The sequence below is a fragment of the Schistocerca cancellata genome, chromosome 4 (genome assembly GCF_023864275.1).
Source record: "Schistocerca cancellata isolate TAMUIC-IGC-003103 chromosome 4, iqSchCanc2.1, whole genome shotgun sequence".
NCBI lineage: Eukaryota > Metazoa > Arthropoda > Insecta > Orthoptera > Acrididae > Schistocerca > Schistocerca cancellata.
In genome coordinates, this window is record NC_064629.1 from 733,070,149 (window position 1) to 733,092,747 (window position 22,599).

General features: G+C 42.9%; 1 protein-coding gene across 1 annotated transcript in view; it reads left to right on the plus strand.

The window, feature by feature from the left end:
- LOC126184523 (serine proteinase stubble-like) overlaps positions 1–22,599 on the plus strand; it is a 366,220-nt gene that overhangs the window by 310,589 nt on the left and 33,032 nt on the right. The window contains exons 5-8 of the mRNA XM_049926923.1: positions 248–324; positions 5,644–5,744; positions 8,586–8,685; positions 16,360–16,528. Coding sequence (XP_049782880.1) covers positions 248–324; positions 5,644–5,744; positions 8,586–8,685; positions 16,360–16,528 — 447 coding nt within the window. The remainder of the gene's footprint in view (positions 1–247; positions 325–5,643; positions 5,745–8,585; positions 8,686–16,359; positions 16,529–22,599) is intronic.

Here is a 22,599-nt window from a genome sequence, read left to right on the forward strand (position 1 = left end):
ATTATTTGCACGTTGGTGTTGTACACTGTATTTTACCTCTGCTTCTGGTTCATTCCGTCATTAGATGTTGTATGTGCATGGCATCAAGATTTTCTTTCATATCTGCACATCCTGCTGTTTTTAGCTACATTGGCTGTAACTAAAGCAAAAGACGGCACAGCATGCTCCGTCACTTTTCTGCGTTGAATAACGCCTTCAGATTGTCCAAATGAATCGATTCAAGAACAGAAAAAACTGTATTTTACAGGTTGTGGAGAGCTGTACACACGGAGCAACAGGATTGTCGGTGGACACAACACGAACTTTGGAAGCCATCCCTGGCAGGTGTGTTGCCTTTGAATTAATAATTCTTGCACATTTGTGATAATGGATATTTTCAGTGCTATACTGCTCTAATTTCCTTGAAACCATGATCAGAATAATACTCAAAGTTTCCTACCACAAACATTGCTCTATGTAAAAATTTTAATGTACACCTCACTTTGCCTCCGTTGTTCAGTATATGATAGACCTTTTAAAAAAAGTGATTTTCAGAGGCTGTCCGGTAAAACAGAGGCTGAAAAATAGCTTTCTGTATCTAATGTAACTACTGTTGTAGTAATGCAAGCAGTTCAAGATATTAGTGACTTAGCAGAAATCGTCTCCAGTAGTCACATGTGGAGACAGGACAAAAAATGTATCATCGGGGTATTAACAAAGGCCATATAAAAAATTTGTTGATTAAAGTAAGATTATTGTGACTGGAGTCTGAATATATCTGACAATAATCGTAGGAGAGCAACTTTAGCCTTTCCGTTACGAGTAATAAATACACATAAGTACCAATTTTTACACTGGAATTGCTGTTGTTAATTTATACACGTTTCAGTTCCATTTCACCTTGTCAAAATTTTTGAACTCCGTAAGTCTTAACAAAGATATTTACCACTAAAATAAACGAGCTTTGTGTCACAGTTCAAACTGTCGCGAGTGATACAGAAAATAGCTAGGGGTCCAAAAAATAATTATACAACGTCAGTCAGAAAGACAGCATAGGTTTTCTGAATCTTGCTCATTACAAAACATGTCAAAATATACTAATGATGTTGAAATCCGGCACCTGAGGATGTTCAGTGAATCTAACTGGTAATGGAAATTAAAGAATTTCTTAACCGTGATGATCTGATAACACTGACTGGAATATAAACAATGAAGATATTATCCATCCAAAACATGTAAGTGTATTTTGAGGATGGTGAGCTGAATGTCTGAATAATTCTCTATCGTCTTGAACTGAATTTGTATGTGCTTAAAGCCTTCATACTTTCAGCATTTAATTGACTTCGCAATTTTACAAGTACATCGGAAAGTTCTTGTGTCTTCTACGATCTACGATAATAAGAAGAAAAGGAAGAAAAACAACCTGTACGTGGTGTATTAGTGGTGTAGTGTCTTAACCAGTACACTCGTATTCCGAGTAGTTGGGTCCGAATTCTGTTCAGTCCATCGATGATACTTAGAAATGTCTCTTTAATGTGGAGTTTGCACTGAAATTACATCACAGCTTGAATTGTTGAACCATATTGACTCTAAAGACATACATGCTACAATAACCCTCAAGAGTAAAATTATAAAAGTACACGTGAATAAGAAACTTCAGCTATATCTAGAACCATTTGACACATGAATATCTTTAAGAAGTAAAGCAAACATTACAAGATTAACTACTGAATGGACTTGTAGGTAAAATAGCAGGACTTATGTTGCACAACGAGTTACATTTTTTTATGGGTATTAGCACGAATTCGACATTTAGTTCATCAGATTCGGAAGGTATCAAGAATAATCTGCTACGGGTTCTTAGAACATGAACCCCATATAAGACTGAGAGTCCGTTCCTCACCAATGTACAGGGTTATTACAAATGATTGAAGCGATTTCACAGCTCTACAATAACTTTATTATTTGAGATATTTTCAAAATGCTTTTCACACACATACAAAAACTCAAAAAGTTTTTTTAGGCATTCACAAATGTTCGATATGTGCCCCTTTAATGATTCGGCAGACATCAAGCCGATAATCAAGTTCCTCCCGCACTCGGCGCAGCATGTCCGCATCAATGAGTTCGAAAGCATCGTTGATGCGAGCTCGCAGTTCTGGCACGTTTCCTGGTAGAGGAGGTTTAAACACTGAATCTTTCACGTAACCCCACAGAAAGAAATCGCATGGGGTTAAGTCGGGAGAGCGTGGAGGACATGACATGAATTGCTGATCATGATCTCCACCACGACCGATCCATCGGTTTTCCAATCTCCTGTTTAAGAAATGCCGAACATCATGATGGAAGTGCGGTGGAGCACCATCCTGTTGAAAGATGAAGTCGGCGCTGTCGGTCTCCAGTTGTGCCATGAGCCAATTTTCCGCGGGCTACGCGTGAAACTTGCCCGCACGCGTTCAACCGTTTCTTCGCTCACTGCAGGCCGACCCGTTGATTTCCCCTTACAGAGGCATCCAGAATCTTTAAACTGCGCATACCATCGCCGAATGGAGTTAGCAGTTGGTGGATCTTTGTTGAACTTCGTCCTGAAGTGTCGTTGCACTGTTATGACTGACTGATGTGAGTGCATTTCAAGCACGACATACGCTTTCTCGGCTCCTGTCACCATTTTGTCTCACTGCGCTCTCGAGCGCTCTGACGGCAGAAACCTGAAGTGCGGCTTCAGCCGAACAAAACTTTATGAGTTTTTCTACGTATCTGTAGTGTGTCGTGACCATATGTCAATGAATGGAGCTACAGTGAATTTATGAAATCGCTTCAATCATTTGTAATAGCCCTGTAATATAACCTACTGTCGCTCCTCGCAACTATATTCCAAGCGATATTTAATTATGCACTTACGTTACACAGTATGTAGTAAAGTACAAAATATATATAGACTCTACAATTACTTATATTAAAAATTCATGGACCGCTTTTAAGTAAATTTCTTAAATGTATATACATTTTTTTTCTTTTTTAAGAATCACTAAAGTAACAAGTGGGGCAGTCAAGTGAAAAACGAACCCCCGCCACAATGGTACCATGCAATGGTCCAATTCAAAAGTAATGACCACACGCGCTTACATATTTAACCCACTGGGAGACGAGACAATCAATTCCTGTTTCGTTGAACAAGGTAGGTCACTGACGGGTCCACAACCGCTCCCACTCTTCCACTTCCTCGTACGACCGAAACTTGTGCCTACACATGCCTTTCTTCAGGTCCCCATGGATGTGAAAATCACACCGTGAAAGATCCGGTGCTGTGTGGAGCATGTTGCAGTGTTTCCAACTAAATGGCTGAAGTGTGGCCTTCGTCCGATGGGCACTGTGGGGGCGGGCGTTATCGTACAACAGGATGGTTGCGTCCGACAGAATCCCTAGGTGTTCTGAATTTATGGCGTGCCGCAGTTTCTGCAAATTGTCTTCATAACACTGCGCATTGATTACTCGACGAGCAGGGAAAGCATCCTTTTGCACGATATCGCCTCCACACCGTCAGTCGGACGAAGGCTATGCTTCGGCAATTTGATTGGAAAACACAGCCAGGATATTTCACCGTGTGGTTTTCACACCGTTGCCGACCTGAAGAAAGATATGTGTGGGAGTCGGTTGCTGTCGGATTAGGAAGTGCAAGAGTGGATGCTGTTGTGGATCAGTCGGCTGCCAACCGCCAGGAATTGATCCTCTCGTCTCCCAACGGAATAAATGTTTTAAAGCGTGTTGTGATTACTTTTAAGTGGAACCATTTCATGGTCCCATTGTGGTGGATGTTCGGTTTTCATTTGACTGCCCCTTATACATTATTTATGTTTGTAAGGTCTTAAATATCAGTATTTTGGTACAGCCACAGATTATGTGTTTCTAAATTTCTTTACTAGATACAAATAAAAAATGAAATATGATGGGAGACTTTTGTTCTCTTTAAATCTATGACCTACGAAGGAGTCTGAAGACTGTAGCTTAAACCTGTATACAAAGTAAAGTAGGTGTAACTACATGATAAGTTAGTTAATCCTATTGACGAAGTCACTATTGAAATCAAAGTAATTAACAGGGTGAAACATGTGATGAGAGCACTAGTCGTGGTGTGCGTGAGTGACCTCTTTCTCGTCATAAGGAGTTCTGTAAGCTTTTGCCATGAATTTAAAAGAAAGCCACGTACGATGGCTTACGAAACTATGAAGAGTGCAGCTTCCTAAACAATGTATTATGAATTCAGTGTGTTAAAAAGTGAGGTTATTAGTAAACGTCTTAATCATAACAATCACGCAGGTTTTGTCTCCAAGTAGGGTTGCCATAACCCAAGGACGAAAATAAAGGACAAAATTCGGTGATTATAAAGATGATAGGCATTGTTTACTGTTGCGTACCTACAATGCATTGTACTTACCCACACACTTTGCAAATAGCCTCATGTTCGTTTCTTCCAAGTTTAATACTTGGAAACGCATCAATATATTCTTCTCGAAAATGTACTTTTCGTTTCGAGTTTTAAATTTCAAATTCTGTGCAATAACAACACCAGAAGTACACTTCGCACAGCTGAATGTTAACTTTACATGACCAAATAATATCAGATACTGACAGCAGAGATGTTGTAAACCAACAGCGGAAAACTGAAACAATCGCAAAGAATCGATTATTGCACTGCTTCCACAGTCTGTTCTGAAAATAGCCGAGCGATTCTGAAGTGACACTGATTATCAGCACAGGTTTCAACGGCTATCGTCAAGTTTGCAGGAGTTATGAAACACTTGATCGGTGGCCAGTGGCAAAAGTTGCGTAGAATTTTTTTTTACTTACTAGTCACTTTTTTCGCGGAAATTTTCCTCTTCGTCCAGGACACCCGTCTTCGAACATAAAATCGCGGATTGTTTGCGAAATCCGCGACGTATGACAACCCTATCTCCAAGGTCCACTGCAGACAACTAGCGAGTAAGAGCATTCTACTTGACTTATAAACAGTATAAGGGACATTCATATTAAAACAAGTCAGATGAAAAAAAGTAAATAAACTGTTTATTATTTTAAAAGTAATCGCTGTAACTATTAATACATTTATCCCATTTTAGTCAAGACGATCAACGTCTTCATGGAAAAATGTTTGCAGTTGGCTACGCAACCACTATTGAATCCAAGCATATACCTCTACGTCAGAAGCAAACAGAAGGCCAAAAATGTCTTTGTTCACGGCTCCAAAAACATGGAAATTACATGGGGAGTATCGGAACTATAGTGACGATGTGTAAGGGCTTCCATGCGAAACTTCTGCAGCATAATCGAAACAATCTTGGCAACATGTGCCAATGAAGGCAATGACCCTCTTGTCTCGCAGTAAGACAAATGTATCAACAATTATGGCGGTTACTTTTGAAATAATAAACGGTTTACTTACTTTTTCCCATTTGTCCCGATTTCATTTGACTGCCCCTAATAATTACAAACTGATCTTTTCGTCGTTCATCACCCAGTCCTAGGCTGTTTTCTGGCAGTGTGTAGGACTTCCTCGATGAATATGTCAAACATTGTTGAGTGTTTCCATATTGCTCCACTATTTTCGTGGGTTACTAAGTTGTGTTCTTGTATCCACATACACCAGAAATATTGTTATTGTTTCAGGTTGCGCTGATTAAGACTGGATTCCTGTCGAAGAAGTTATCTTGCGGAGGAGCACTGCTGAACAGTCGCTGGGTCGTCACCGCCGCGCACTGCGTCGCTACGTGAGTCTCACGGTCACTGCAGCTCCTAATAACCGCGGAGACACAGCGGGAAATCAATGCACATAGTGAAACCTATCTCCACCGACAACATTTAGGAGGTTGCTCACAGATGTTTTCTGAGTATTTTGGTATAAGAGACCCGTGGTCTTCACTAGATCGCTGCAGAGTAATTCCATTTCGTTTGATTTCTTACCCCAATTTGTCACTGAACCTGTATTGCACTTTGCTCTTCGCTCTAAAGCTTGAACTTAGCGCTGCTCAGTTTTTTCCTCTGATGTGTTTATCGGAAATGTTAGTTGAAAGTTAATAATGATTCACAGCAGTATGGATAGCTCTGCTAATGAGGAGTTGGTCGACGTCTACCTCGTCTGTGGATTTACTGAATGCAGTGGAAGAGCAGCAGAAAGATTCTACGCTGGTCTGTTCACCCAGCGACGGCAACCGTATTACAGTACTTCTGTAACTGTGGATAGGCTTTTATAAGAAACCAGTATTCCGAGTTGGGATGTCCACATATTACAGACTTTTTCAGTGTTTTGAAGGTTTTTCACAGCAACAGTGGTAACATTATAACAAACAGAATAATACATAGTAATTGTATTACTCTCTAACGAGGCACTAGAGACCATGGTATAACCAAAGCAATGAGAAAATGTCGCTGGACAACCTCTTAAATTTTGTCAGTGAAGCTCGAGTCCACCCTCTGTAAGTGTGTGTGTGTGTGTGTGTAACATGAGACATTAGCATAATGACCGTAATAGGGGACATCCGGAAGATATAGCTTTTGTTTCTTATGCTGCTAGACTAGCCCAACAGTATACAATGTATAAAATATTTATAGCTGTCTCACCTCGTCAGTATATCGTTCCCCGAAAGGCCAAAAGTAAATTACGTGAAAAATGCCTAATTAGGCTGAAAGATGGTTTCAGGCTGTTAGATCGTGTATGTGTGTAGTACCAGAGTACAGAACATATTATTAGATAGAAAAAATACCACATTCCGTGATATAAAACGTTTCTGATGTGTTGGATTTCACCTGCCTTATTATTAAACTTTCTACAGCGCCGTTACTTAAGTTGAGGCAAGAGTAGGCATAAATATACCGGAACAGAGTAAATCATACAACTTTTAAAGGAATTCATAAATCGATACTGAAAGATAATTTCCTAATTAGTGAAAGCAGAAGTACAACCGTTTGTTCGTCAACATTCTTGTATTTTTTCGTTACGTAAATAAGGTTCCTTGGCTCCCACGGAGACGAGTCTCTAGGACGTGGAAAGTATTCAAAGATGTAGCTTTGTTTAAATACAGCAGAATATAATGATTTAAAAGAACGATACATTGTAATACTACATTGTTAAAATCAATTATGTTTGTACTTCAGCACGTTATAATTAATACTACCTGTGGATATACTATTTATGGAGAAGGAGTTAATCAATAGAAAATTCCTTTATTCTCTTTTACCGCCTCTCGAGTTTACACCACTTTAGTGGCCTGCCTGTCAACTTTGCTGCTTTCTTATTCAAGGGGATTCTTAAGTTGCACTTATCTTTCACTGTGACAGTCTCAAGAAATTTCATATGCTCTAACAGCATGTGGAATACGTGTGTACTCGATTATACACCCCCTTGACGTATTTATACTAGTATTATAGCGATGATACTATTTCTTATAGGAAAAAGAGAAATATTGTTACGAAAAAGGTTATTAATGAATTTCTTTACTGTGAACAGTTGTCATAACACAAAGTTTTCAAAAATATCGCTGTAGGACAGAAAATCATACCTCCTACAACACACTTCTTTATTCGCGAAAATGGTTTTTTTCTGTGACTGGCGATAGCTCTGGAAATGATTCATCTAAATGACCAGCCGACCATCCCGCTATTTTCATACTGTTAACAAGGTAACGTTAAAACGTGTTTGAGAACCAGCAAACAGTTGGCTCCTGAATGATGCAACAGAATGCTGGTAACTGAAGAGATTCGAATATTCACGTTTTCTCCTACTCAGTATGTTTCGTGGAACCAGGACAGACATAAAGCATCTAACTAACGGTATACCTGAAATGTTTTCACAGTTGCGAATATGGACAACCATCAGATGCATAATGGATGATTACAATGAAAATTTGTGCCGGATCGGGACTCGAACCCGGATTTCCCGCTTATCTCGAGGGGTGGCCTTATCATTTGGCTATCCGAGTACGACTAGCGGTACGACCCAAACTTCCATATGTTGTCAACCATGTGTCTACAAGCTGTACTTGTACATTCAGTATGTATATTCCAGTCCAGGGGAGACATTTTGCTTAAAAGTCGCTTCCCCGGTGTCAGCGGGTAAATACGATATTGCAGTGCCAGTAATATTCCGAATTACGAAGCAATGTTGCTTCTGTCGTGCACGCATGTCCGAAGGAACTTTGTATTGTAATTCGGAATAACACTGGCACTGCAATATCTTAACTAAAGTTATGGTGAATCCATGGAGAAGTTCCTTTGTTCTTTTATTTATCTTCATTGTCGTGCTGTCTCATCTGTACGCAGTTGAAGATAGGATTTGGTAATAGATTTCGCCGTACCCACCAGTGCATTTACTAAGTGATCTAATTCCACAACGTATTTTATATTATTAATTTTTTACTGTTCTGACAGAGAAGGGTAGTTATTACTGTTCTTTTCCTTGTCATATCCTGATAGCATTTCTAGTAATTCAATGCCAGAAATGACTGGGATACTATACATAACGCACGATATAATAAACCTAAATTTTAAGTGAAAAATATAAATTGTTGAAATAAATTAAATGCTGTGCGTGAATAATGTTTGGATATCGACAGGACAACTAACAGCAACCTGAGAGTGCGTCTGGGCGAATGGGACGTTCGGGACCAGTCCGAGAGGCTGCATCACGAGGAATACGGCGTCGAGAGGAAGGAGGTAAGTTACACCCGCATTCTCTATCACACATGCCATCTGGGTCGTCGCTGCACGAAGCATGATAGTGCTGTCATGTCTAAGTGATCACTGAAATAAGCCTCGCTGTCTAAGGCGTCGTCTCACGGTTCTCGCGGCTCCTCCCGACCGAGGTTCGAGTCCTCCCTCGGGCATGGGTGTGTGTGGTGTCCTTAGTTAGTTTCAGCTAGATTCAGTAGTGTATACGCTTAGGGACCGCTGACCTCGGCAGTCTAGTCCAATAAGATCTTACCACAAATTTCCAAATTTCACTGAATTAACGAACTGGGCTGACTTCTCATTTCTGAACCGCGCGAGGACTGACAAGGGGAGGCCACGACGTTTGGAACGCGGATTTACTGCAAACTTCGTACACTCGTACTACTCCACGAGGACAACAAAATGTGGAAGCAGTAGCGCGTACTTCTCAAGAGTTATACAGAAAATCGCAAGACAATTTCGGTCGCCGAATATATATGTCTGCGTGGCCATTTTAAGCATGAAGTGGCTACAGCCGAGTGGTGCCGGCACTGTGGCTCAGCGTGTTCGGTCAGAGCGTTAGCTACCCTTTATAATAAAAAAAACTGAGCGAACGGATCATCGAACAAACTGAAGGGGTGTCATCGGACGTCTGCCCTGAACAAATTCGACGAACAATATAGAACAATAAAAAAAAAAGTGTTTGGCGTTCAAGTCACTGGATCGCTGCATCGAGTTCCGTTCGTCAGTTTTTTTTTATTTTCAACACAGTCAAAAAATGGTTCAAATGGTTCTGAGCACTATGGGACTCAACTGCTGTGGTCATAAGTCCCCTAGAACTTAGAACTACTTAAACCTAACTAATCTAAGGAGAGCACACAACACCCAGCCATCACGAGGCAGAGAAAATCCCTGACCTCGCCGGGAATCGAACCCGGGCGTGGGAAGCGAGAACGCTACCGCACGACCGCGAGATGCGGGCTTCAACACAGTCATTTTCTTTATTATTTATATTACAATTGATATAATGGGGAAAATACGTGTAATCAGATGAATTTTTATAAAATTTTCAATGTTATTTGGCAGTCTAGTAATTGGTTATGCAGTACCGAGTGTATTTTAATAGCGTCTTCCGAGAAGCAATTTCTCGCTCTCTTTCGATTAAATAGGAACAGTTTTGAAGAAACGGACAAACATACATTTTCAGTATCACTTTATGCGTTTAGTCGTTTACTAGTCGATAGTTATAAATATTATATTACTTGTGAAAATAAAAATTAGTAGACTGCCAAATAACATTGTAAATTTAATAAAAGTTCATCCGATTACACGTATTTTTCCCATTATATCAATTGTCATATAAATAGTAAAGAAAATGACTGTATTGAAAATAAAAAAAAAACTGACGAACGGAACTCGATCCAGAGATCCAGCGGCTTGAACGCCAACCACTTTTTTTTTTTTTTAAAGAAAACATTTTCTTCTATATTGTTCGTCGAATTTGTTGAGGGCTGACGTCCGATGACACCCGTTCTGTTTGTTCGTTCATCCGTTCTCTCAGATTTTTATTAGAAAGGGTAACTAAGGCTTTGACCGAACATCCTGAGCTACCGTGCCAGCACCACTCCGCTGCAGCCGCTTCATGGTTAAAATGGCCACTCACACACACACATATATATATATATATATATATATATATATATATATATATATATATATATATATATGACGACCGAAATTATCTTGTGATTTTCTCAGAAACATTTGAGAAGTACGCGCTACTGCTTACACATTTTGTTGTCCTCATGGAAAACTACGAGTGTACGAAGTTTGCAGTAAATCCGCGTTCCAAACGTCGTGGCCTCCCCTTGTGAAATAGTTTGCCGAGAAACTGTTTTATAGGGGAATCAGACTGTGAATAATCTGTGCTCAGAAGAAACTAAGTTTTCATTACATGCAATTTTTCTTAGGAAATATATAGGTGAAGAGCATATACGAGTGCAGGAAAGAAAACAGATAATAGGAAAATAACCTGCAAAGTATATCAAACTGCGAAAATAAAAATTCAGTCCTTTTATATTCACTGATGCCGCTCCCAAATGATATCTGCGAAGACAAGGAAACCTAATAGCTTTAAACCTAAGGTGAAGGAAGGTGTGTATGCAGTTTCGTACGTTTGTTTTATGATCCACATATCCCAGTTCGTGAGTGTTACATTGAGTTTGCAGCTGACCTCTCATTTTACGTCAGGATCCTCTTGAATGACCGTCTGCTACGACCACTCAACACACACTTTCGTCCCCGTTGTGACTTAGCGGATGATGTTCTTCCGCTTTCTATGTATGCCGTATAAAACTTCTATATAGTGCCTCTTGAAACATCAAACACTACGGCTACCCCGGTTACTGAAGCACCCATCATATGAGCACCAACAATTTGCCCACGTTCGAATTCACTTAGCTCTGACGTAATGCACTCACAGTTACAGGGTGGTTATAATTAAACTTTCGCTTCTTGAGCCAGTGTAGACGGAAAACTATTTACCGTACGCGTACCCAACATCATAGGAATGATGTTCAGACTGTGAGTTGCATTATTGGCGTTGTTAGTAGTCTTAGTGTCATGACTCGCCATTAATCACCGGTACTAGTACGCCGACGTAGTTTCCAAATATAAGTACCATTGTGCTTTCCAAATATAAGTACCACTGTGCATTTAGTTGCAGGCCGTCAACGTGGGTCTGGACAAGGTGAGCACGGCATTAGTCGTACAGCTGTTTTATCGAAACAGCAGCAATAGTTCCGCTGCTATTCGCAAGTATTGACGAATTAAATGCTTACGGAGAGGTCCACTTTCCTCACAGAGAATATGATTTGGAAGTTCGAATTAACTGGCGATTAGGAATTGCTCCTAGAGGAAGCCGACGGCCAATTGCGTCACAAATTGTTGGAGAAGTTACTGCTGCCACGGCTGAGAATACTGGACGCAACGTGCTGTCTGCAGCTAGTGCACGAGCTGTGTCTCGAAAATTGAACATTCCATGGTCGACAGTTCGAAACGTGCTGCAAACTATTGTGAAGTGGTAGCTCTAATGTGATTCAGGTTGTCGTGGAAGCAGATGGTCGTCAAACTGAGCAACGTTTGTAACCTGGAACGGAAACATGATACGCAATTAACAATACTTACCCTCTCATGTGGAAATTAAAATGCGTTTCCTTCAGTGGTTTATTCGTTACTTCACTTCTGCACGTCCTTGCAAATGTTTCCACGAATTTTATTAGCCGACCATCACTCGTTTTTCATGGAGACCCCTCTCTAGTAGTGAAAGTTTGATAATAACCACCCTCTACACAGAGAATTGTTGTTACCACCACTGACACGGGCAACGTATTGAGAACAGTGCACACGTGCCGTTCGAAATCAAATACAACACGCAATCTGTCGGTATGTCTAGCATCTGCATTTATATTCAAGCAAGCATTTCTCGCGGTTTTCAATAATTTTGTGCAACACCTTTACATTCCACTGCGGACTGAAGATTCGAGTACTGACTGTGTCCTGTTTGATACTAATTCGGTTCTCAGTGTGGTTTGGGCATTACTGCTGTAATAACCGGACCTTATCCTGAACGCTTCCGATTTTGTCAATATAACATTTAAGTTTTGTCTCTCGCTCGTTCAAGAAACTGTTTTCTCTTTTGCCTTGAATAATGTGTCGTATAAACTTTCCTTTCTAGAGCTGGTTTCAAGTCAATACTCAGAAACTGACAGCGCAGATCGTCTAATGTAAGATACAAAAATGTTGACGCGCACACACAGCTACCAGAACAGCTGTTCCCTGTTTTTTGTGCGCGCTCAGTCCATATAGTTCTCCACCAGACAGGGCAAGTCAAGGAATATGCACCAGACTATCGGAGTACTCATGAGGCTAGACCTCATAATAATTAGGCCTGCATACGGCTCTTAATCAAGTCGGTCTTGGGAATTTCGCTGCAAATCGTGACTTCCACTTCCATCCAATGAACAAGGTTGGTGGTCTTCGCCGTTTTAGCTTAATGTCGCCAGGAACAGAGGATAAATTTTCAACTCCGTAACGCGAATCCCTACGTGCAGTTAGGTGCATTCGATGCACTCAATAGCTACAATTTCTCTTTCCTCGTTCAAGATACTCGTAATACTGTATATTCCTGTAATATACTGAGGCCTCGATGGCTTTTCTAAATTCTGAAACATACTAAAAATGTAAAATATGTTATTTATAGTTATAGTAGTGAATTCTGATGTTGAGTCCACAACTTCTGCATAGATGGGAAGCTCGTTTAAAATTATACTGTCTGGCCATTAATACGTTCTTTAACGCGCAATATTGAGCCAGTGGTGGCATACGTTCTCAGATTGGGATAATAATTAGTATTATAATCGTCTACGGATATCTCATTCAGTCGGTTTTAGTTAATGGACCGTAGACAAGCAGACTCGTAGTACGCGATGTTTAAAGGTAAACGTATATCACTCATAATGCCTCGACAGTGTAGACATTTATGTTTATATAGTTATCTGAAGTAGTAACCGGTCCAAAAATAAAGGATAACAAAGCATTTTCTCAGCAATGATTCACATGTAATATAGCGATTCACACATTTAATTGAGCAGATACGATAGCATGGTGTAATATTTGTGTCAACTTTCAGGAAAGTAGGGTAGCGTAAATACTTCCTCGAAATCACAGGTTGCAGTGTATAATACACTCCTGGAAATTGAAAAAAGAACGCATTGACACCGGTGTGTCAGACCCACAATACTTGCTCCGGACACTGCGAGAGGGCTGTACAAGCAATGATCACACGCACGGTACAGCGGACACACCAGGAACCGCGGTGTTGGCATTTGTGCGCAGCATTTGTGCACCGCCGCCGTCAGTGTCAGCCAGTTTGCCGTGGCATACGGAGCTCCATCGCAGTCTTTAACACTGGTAGCATGCCGCGACAGCGTGGACGTGAACCGTATGTGCAGTTGACGGACTTTGAGCGAGGGCGTATAGTGGGCATGCGGGAGGCCGGGTGGACGTACCGCCGAATTGCTCAACACGTGGGGCGTGAGGTCTTCACAGTACATCGATGTTGTCGCCAGTGGTCGGCGGAAGGTGCACGTGCCCGTCGACCTGGGACCGGACCGCAGCGACGCACGGATGCACGCCAAGACCGTAGGATCCTACGCAGTGCCGTAGGGGACCGCACCGCCACTTCCCAGCAAATTAGGGACACTGTTGCTCCTGGGGTATCGGCGAGGACCATTCGCAACCGTCTCCATGAAGCTGGGCTACGGTCCCGCACACCGTTAGGCCGTCTTCCGCTCACGCCCCAACATCGTGCAGCCCACTTCCAGTGGTGTCGCGACAGGCGTGAATGGAGGGACGAATGGAGACGTGTCGTGTTCAGCGATGAGAGTCGCTTCTGCCTTGGTGCCAATGATGGTCGTATGCGTGTTTGGCGCCGTGCAGGTGAGCGCCACAATCAGGACTGCATACGACCGAGGCACACAGGGCCAACACCCGGCATCATGGTGTGGGGAGCGATCTCCTACACTGGCCGTACACCACTGGTGATCGTCGAGGGGACACTGAATAGTGCACGGTACATCCAAACCGTCATCGAACCCATCGTTCTACCATTCCTAGACCGGCAAGGGAACTTGCTGTTCCAACAGGACAATGCACGTCCGCATGAATCCCGTGCCACCCAACGTGCTCTAGAAGGTGTAAGTCAACTAACCTGGCCAGCAATATCTCCGGATCTGTCCCCCATTGAGCATGTTTGGGACTGGATGAAGCGTCGTCTCACGCGGTCTGCACGTCCAGCACGAACGCTGGTCCAACTGAGGCGCCAGGTGGAAATGGCATGGCAAGCCGTTCCACAGGACTACATCCAGCATCTCTACGATCGTCTCCATGGGAGAATAGCAGCCTGCATTGCTGCGAAAGGTGGATATACACTGTACTAGTGCCGACATTGTGCATGCTCTGTTGCCTGTGTCTATGTGCCTGTGGTTCTGTCAGTGTGATCATGTGATGTATCTGACCCCAGGAATGTGTCAATAAAGTTTCCCCTTCCTGGGACAATGAATTCACGGTGTTCTTATTTCAATTTCCAGGAGTGTACATTCCATTGGTAGACAGAGCAGTTGGTGTTGTGTCCTTAACTACAAGGCCTACATATTACTTTCCCGTCAAGACAAGACGCTGGTTACTCTGGATCGCTGTAGATGATAGTGGTCAGATACCGCCTGAAACGCTTGTGGGAATGTTGCAGGGCAGGCTGTGCTGAGGCATAAATTTTAATTCGATACGTTGCGCCGTTTCTGAGTTATTTAGAATTGCAAAAGCCAATCGGGGCATCGCGCGCTCACATCCAAGCGGTCTGCCATGGGCGATGTTCCCCAACGAGTGCTGTGTTTGTTTAGCTGAAACTTGTGACGAACTGATTGATTAACTTCAGTGTTAATATGTCTCAGTACAACCTGCCCTGCAACATTCCTACAAGAATTTCAGATATGTTCTGTCCACCCTGTAGAACTGCGATTGTGTCACATAGAAATCATGACACTGAAGTGGTGTGTATGTGCAAGTCGGTTGTATGGAATCAACGCTGGAAAATGGATCGACATGGGGACGTGGCAGAATGCTCGAAAGGAGCTACCGTGTTTGGTTGTGCTCGTTTTGTAATTGGAATTGATCGTCTGATGATTTTACTAGACGGTAAATTACACTGTCATCTGCAAACAATCTAAGGGGGCTGCTCAGATTATCACCTAGATCATTTATGTAAATCAGGAACAGCAGAGGGCCTATGACACTACCTTGCGGAACGCCGGAACTCACTTCTGTTCTACTCAATGATTTACGGTCTACCACTACGAACTGTGACCTCTCTGAGAGGAAACCACGAATCCAGTCACACAACTGAGGCGATACTCCATATGCACGCAATTTGATTAATAGTCGCTTGTGAGGATCGGTATGAAGATTGTAGTTCATGGTGGAGGTGGTTTCGTAATGTTTTGAAGGTGACTTGGGCTCACTTATTCAGGCTACAAATGTTGCACTTTCTTCTACATCCTCAAGGTGAACATACTGTGGATAAACCCTTAGTCAAATAAAAAAAAATCTTCTGAGAGTTACATGCAAACGTTCCTGGTTTGGCGAGTACTGTCGCAACTCGTCTGGTCCGCTAAATCAGCCTATATTAAACCCACGGAACATGTCTGGGACTATCTAGCACAGCAAATGAAACCTAGCCTTCAACATCCCCGCAATCTGGGAGCTATGCGAGATTCAATCATCAGTAAGTAACTTCAGCTGGATATGACATTTCAGGAGAAACCTGCGGACTCTCTTTCTCGCCGAACTGAGCGGTATTGAGCGAATAAGGGTTCTGTCGCTTGCTGGTAACTAATTTTGTGTCCTGTGTCTTCAGTTATAAAATTCATTATAGTTTCATTAATTCTCTCATTAAATACAGTGTTAAAATTTCTAAATTACATACCAATTCTAACCATTAGTTAAGCTTGTCGATGATTTAGTTATATGCAGGGAGTGACAATTATTTACTAGCACTAAATAAAATTAGCAGAAGAAAGATATTTTATAGGGATAATGTCTTGGATGCTTGTGTGTTGACGACAGGTGCACCCGCAATATAGCTCGTCTGACTTCCGGAACGACCTGGCGCTGGTGAAGCTGGACAAGCCAGTGGTGTTCAAGCAGCACATAATCCCCGTGTGCCTGCCCCAAGAGAATGTCAAGCTGGTGGGCAAGACCGCCACCGTCGCCGGCTGGGGCCGCACCAGGCACGGTCAGTATACTCCTTCCCCTCCGACATCGTCCCATCTGTTTCAACTGAAGATTCACATTCCGACCCAATGCATAATTTGAGACTGCCCATGTTCTGTAGTCACTTACAAACATTAATGATACTTTTAAGACAAGGAAAAGTATGAAGTACCTCTTTTCAGAAGGTATAAACATCGGTGGTCAGTGAATCGTGAGATATGGGGTAGGTGGCATAGAGCGAGATGGCCAGTAATCCATTCCCGAATCTTAAATTTGGGAATCGTTCCACTCACAACAAGCCGCGTGCCTTTTAGGAGATTGAGACTACTGTTTCCAAGCTCTGATGTGTAGCTGGAAATCTAAACTTGAATGGCCAGACGGATAAATGAACTCCGCTCCTCTCGAACGCGAGTGTGTGCTAGCCACTGGGCTGACCCATTGCCAGCAATCAGATAGTATTCCATTACTTTTTTCAACTAACGCATGGAAACCAGATGAAATGTAACAGGAATAGTTTGTGAGAATCTAAATTGTTCCTTTTAAATACGAACGAAACATCCTAGCATACATCATACGCTATAATTATACCCCAAATGTTATCACAACAAATCACATTGAACTTGCATTACAGCAATAAGACTTCTCCGCCTCTTGGCAGCACGTGGAATATTTGACATGAGAACAGTAACAAGTACTGCAGTAATATACATTCTGTGTATTATCATTGGTGAATCCATGATGCCAGAAGTTAATTAATTGTCATAGGTTTTCATTTATCGAATAGCGAGCGTGTATTAGGAAAGAGAAATAATAATTGAATAGTCCAGCAAGTGTTAAAATGTTTATATCCCTCTAATTCGTCTTGGTTCGCTCTGTTCTCTATCTTTCTCTTTCCCTCTCTCTAGCTGTCTGTCTCTCTCTGTTTCTCTGTTTCGCTCTCTCTCTCTGTCAGTGCTGCAGAGATAATAGTTCCGCCAACGAAAAAAAGGGGAAATAATTCGTGCACTCACAATTTTTTGTACCGTGGTAGGAGGGACTACAATGGACAATATACTAAAAATATTGGCCAGTAGGGAGATGAGTATATCAGTGATGGGGGTCCATTTACACTTGTTTACGCTTTTCTCGAATAAATCGAAAATCGCTGCATCTGGCGGAAACGTGTCCCACTAGAAAATTAAATTCCCTACAAAAAGGTCTTAACCATATTTTCTCTAGGACTAATAGTTTGTGCGATGTGGGAGATAGAAAACTAGCAAACTATTACAAGAGTGAACCCAGACTTTCTCGGCTTATACTGCTGATGAAATCTTCTCGGGCTTACAATAGTGTTTTAATGGTATAAAATAACAGTTTGTTGTGAATCGAAATGGGTTAAGAACATATATTAAATGTACATACCGCATCTATGTGTGCAAGAGCCTTATACAGGAATTACTTGTGTTCTGAGGATGTGATGTGGAGAGGGCTGGAGAGTGCTAGGGTGGGATGGAGGTTAGAAGCACGAGGGATGTGGTCAAGCACTTCGTCCTTTCTGGGTCTGCGAACTGAAGAACGAGTAGGTCAGCCCCTACTCTTTGTACCCCACTACGTTACAGGAAGCAGCTACACGTCATTTCACAGTTGAGATAGTGGGCCTTCTGCAGTGTACCTCATAAATCAGTGGTGATGCTGCGTGCAGACACAGAATGAGAGTGTTCACTTTTCACAGAATGTTTTGGAACTACGAGGAATACAGGTATTAGCTACTAATAATACTAACAGAAGAAACGCATACGCATGAGATCCACGTGAATGTCTGTACACTGCTCTGCACTGCTACTCGGGAAATTAATTCTTAGTTATCTTGTACGGCAGCTATGGCATTTTTCCGGGAAAGACTACCTCCCCCACCACAAGCTCTGCTCGCTTTTCAGTGTACAGACAGACTAAACTTCCCCAGTTCTTAATGTCCAGTTCTCTTGTTATATAAATAGACAACATAACTTCATTTTCATACAGTGAAAGCTTTCACGACCGGGTATTTCAGCTGCCTAGAATTCTTCCGGGTTGTATGGCCGTGGTCCATGGAACTCTTAAATGCCTGACGTTTCGTCCAATGCTACGTTGGACGAAACGTCAGGGATTGAAGAGTTCCATGGACCACGGCCATACAACCTAGAAAAATTCTCGGCAGCTGGTAACTTCATTTTTCTCGTGCTCATAAAGCGGAGTTATTACTGTTCACTGAGTGAGTACTTATTTGTATTTACTAAGTGATTTTTTATGTAAATACGGTCCTACATACCATGGTTGAGACGCGTTTAATTTGCAAGCGTGATGTTGCCAGTGACGTACACAATATTGGTGTGGAAGGAAATGGACTGGTAAACGTGGCACGTTGATGATGATTGTAGTTGATAGGGTATTCTAAAGCCGCGTGGACCGTGTTGCAGTCACTTGGTGGAGAATTAATGAATGACAGGAAACTTACTGCATGTCTCTCACCATTGAATTTGTTGGCGATAGACTCCATAAATCTCTTACATTCAAACTGCTGCATTTCTATAGTGCCGCAGTGAATGCAGCCACTTACCACACTTACACAATATATCTTTCAAGGTAAGTGTCTATAAGTCAGATAGAATACGACTGATGGTGTTCAAGTCTAGAACATTAATTCGCCGTAATGCATGTTCAAATATCTGAAGTTCCGTAACACCTAGATGGAATACTTCGATGTCAGAGGGAGCCGATTTAAGCCTCTGGGCCTCTTCAGATGATGGAAGAGTTGAGTCTGGGGAAATGAGTTTGATGGTCCCCTATGCTATGAAAAGTACTCCAATCATCGATAGTGGAGACAATGAAATCAACAGTGCCGAATACATATTGACAGAATGTTACACTTCAAGCAGGCTCTTCAGTGTGGTAGAAAGGTGATAGCTCCAGCTGTTGAACTACGGCAAGTTCCACAGAGTCCCAAACCAGTAAGTAGATTGATCAAAGTTTTTGATTCAGGCTTCCTGCTAGTGAAGAGAGTGGTAGTAGGTAAGATAGGAAATATGAATGATCTAGGGCGAATGGCAATAATGAGGTCATGATATATACACTCCTGGAAATTGAAATAAGAACACCGTGAATTCATTGTCCCAGGAAGGGGAAACTTTATTGACACATTCCTGGGGTCAGATACATCACATGATCACACTGACAGAACCACAGGCACATAGACACAGGCAACAGAGCATGCACAATGTCGGCACTAGTACAGTGTATATCCACCTTTCGCAGCAATGCAGGCTGCTATTCTCCCATGGAGACGATCGTAGAGATACTGGATGTAGTCCTGTGGAACAGCTTGCCATGCCATTTCCACCTGGCGCCTGGCGCCTCAGTTGGACCAGCGTTCGTGCTGGACGTGCAGACCGCGTGAGACGACGCTTCATCCAGTCCGAAACATGCTCAATGGGGGACAGATCCGGAGATCTTGCTGGCCAGGGTAGTTGACTTACACCTTCTAGAGCACGTTGGGTGGCACGGGATACATGCGGACGTGCATTGTCCTGTTGGAACAGCAAGTTTCCTTGCCGGTCTAGGAATGGTAGAACGATGGGTTCGATGACGGTTTGGATGTACCGTGCACTATTCAGTGACCCTCGACGATCACCAGTGGTGTACGGCCAGTGTAGGAGATCGCTCCCCACACCATGATGCCGGGTGTTGGCCCTGTGTGCCTCGGTCGTATGCAGTCCTGATTGTGGCGCTCACCTGCACGGCGCCAAACACGCATACGACCATCATTGGCACCAAGGCAGAAGCGACTCTCATCGCTGAAGACGACACGTCTCCATTCGTCGCTCCATTCACGCCTGTCGCGACACCACTGGAGGCGGGCTGCACGATGTTGGGGCGTGAGCGGAAGACGGCCTAACGGTGTGCGGGACCGTAGCCCAGCTTCATGGAGACGGTTGCGAATGGTCCTCTCCGATACCCCAGGAGCAACAGTGTCCCCAATTTGCTGGGAAGTGGCGGTGCGGCCCCCTACAGCACTGCGTAGGATCCTACGGTCTTGGCGTGCATCCGTGCGTCGCTGCGGTCCGGTCCCAGGTCGACGGGCACGTGCACCTTCCGCCGACCACTGGCGACAACATCGATGTACTGTGGAGACCTCACGCCTCACGTGTTGAGCAATTCGGCGGTACGTCCACCCGGCCTCCCGCATGCCCACTATACGCCCTCGCTCAAAGTCCGTCAACTGCACATACGGTTCACGTCCACGCTGTCACGGCACGCTACCAGTGTTAAAGACTGCGATGGAGCTCCGTATGCCACTGCAAACTGGCTGACACTGACGGCGGCGGTGCACAAATGCTGCGCAGCTAGCGCCATTCGACGGCCAACACCGCGGTTCCTGGTGTGTCCGCTGTGCCGTGCGTGTGATCATTGCTTGTACAGCCCTCTCGCAGTGTCCGGAGCAAGTATGGTGGGTCTGACACACCGGTGTCAATGTGTTCTTTTTTCCATTTCCAGGAGTGTAGATATAAGGTTATTTTCAATTTCTGTTTTACGCTTTTTTCACTTAAATGCAGCCCCTAAAGTTATGGAATATATGAACTACCATGTTTTCAGGCCTCCTAAAGAATTTCTCACAAAGCAGATAACATAATCGTCATACGCCATTGACTCAGTATCTTTTAAGGATATTGTGGCAGCTGTTTTTTATGATTATCCTTGTTAATCTTTGCACTTTGTAGAATACCATACATCAAATGTTTTTCACCTGAACTATGAAAGCACACAATAGTTTTCACGGTGCGGGTGTCTCGTTCTATTGTGGCGGCGCGGTTCTTTCCGTCCCTTTACCACGAACCTACACCTACCTGTGAACATTGTCTCAGCAGATCATCAGTAGCGAGTCCGGCCCCGTTAGCTGAATGGTCAGCGTGACGGAATGTCAATCCTAAGGTCTCGGGTTCGATTCCCGGCAGGGTCGGAGTTTTTCTCCGCTCAGGGACTGGGTGTTGTGTTGTCCTAATCATCATCATTTCATCCCCATCGACGCGCAGGTCGCCTAAATGGCGTGAACTCGAAAGACCTGCACCGGGCGAACGGTCTACCCGATGGGAGGCCCTAGCCACACGACATTTCATTTCATTTCATCAGTAGGGAGGCCGAGCGAAACCTACTGTACTTTAACGTGAACCAGGCTGCAACTAAAGTCACTAAATTACGTTTCGGGAGAAGGTTCTCACACAAATGAAAGGTTGGAAATTTTGTCCTCAATTAATATATTCTGAAACTTAGGTGAACAAGTATCACTGCCAAGCCCGTGCTAGTCTTAACACAGTCACTCACAATCCCTTTCACTCACGTTAGCAAGTTTATGGTGTTGCATTTTCCGAAAAATAATAGCTACAATAATACTGATTGTTTTTGATTGATAATGCTCGCCAAATATTAAGTCATTCGGTACCAAATGCAGTCACAGTTTTTAGCCACCGACCTGCTCAATATGCCACGCGGAATTTATGTCTTTTCTTGTCACAAAATTCACTTAAAAATTCCGAAATTTCTACACGCCCATCGGAATAATTTTGCCGTCACTTTACCACACTTTTGATGTATGAAACACTGCTATATCCGGCAACTTGTCGTTTCCATCGAAACTACAACTACACACGTCCAAACTGTTTCATGGCTGGGCTCCCACTCTTCTCTAGAATCCTCTAAGTCTTTTCTACCAGCAGAAAAAGGCACGCGAAGAATATTGCTTTACCATTGGTCAGTTTACTCAACAGCCAATAGCAAAACAACACTTTCCCGCGTCAGTCCGCGCTTTTCATCAATAACCAATCGCAAAATAGTAAACCTAACGACTGCACTTTTTACCGACGCAATTATCTAATATGCTGAAGTTTTGCTTATGCATAAAGTTATTTACTATTGTTATTTATTCCTGAATTAACTTTCCCTTTACCATAAACGTACTTTACAAATCTATTCTATAAAAATCCCCTCTGTTCATATGCATACATCTTCGAAATGTTCCCACACTAAATCCTAATACATAACTCGTTAAACAATTATCTTCATATTAACCTTAAACCACACTCA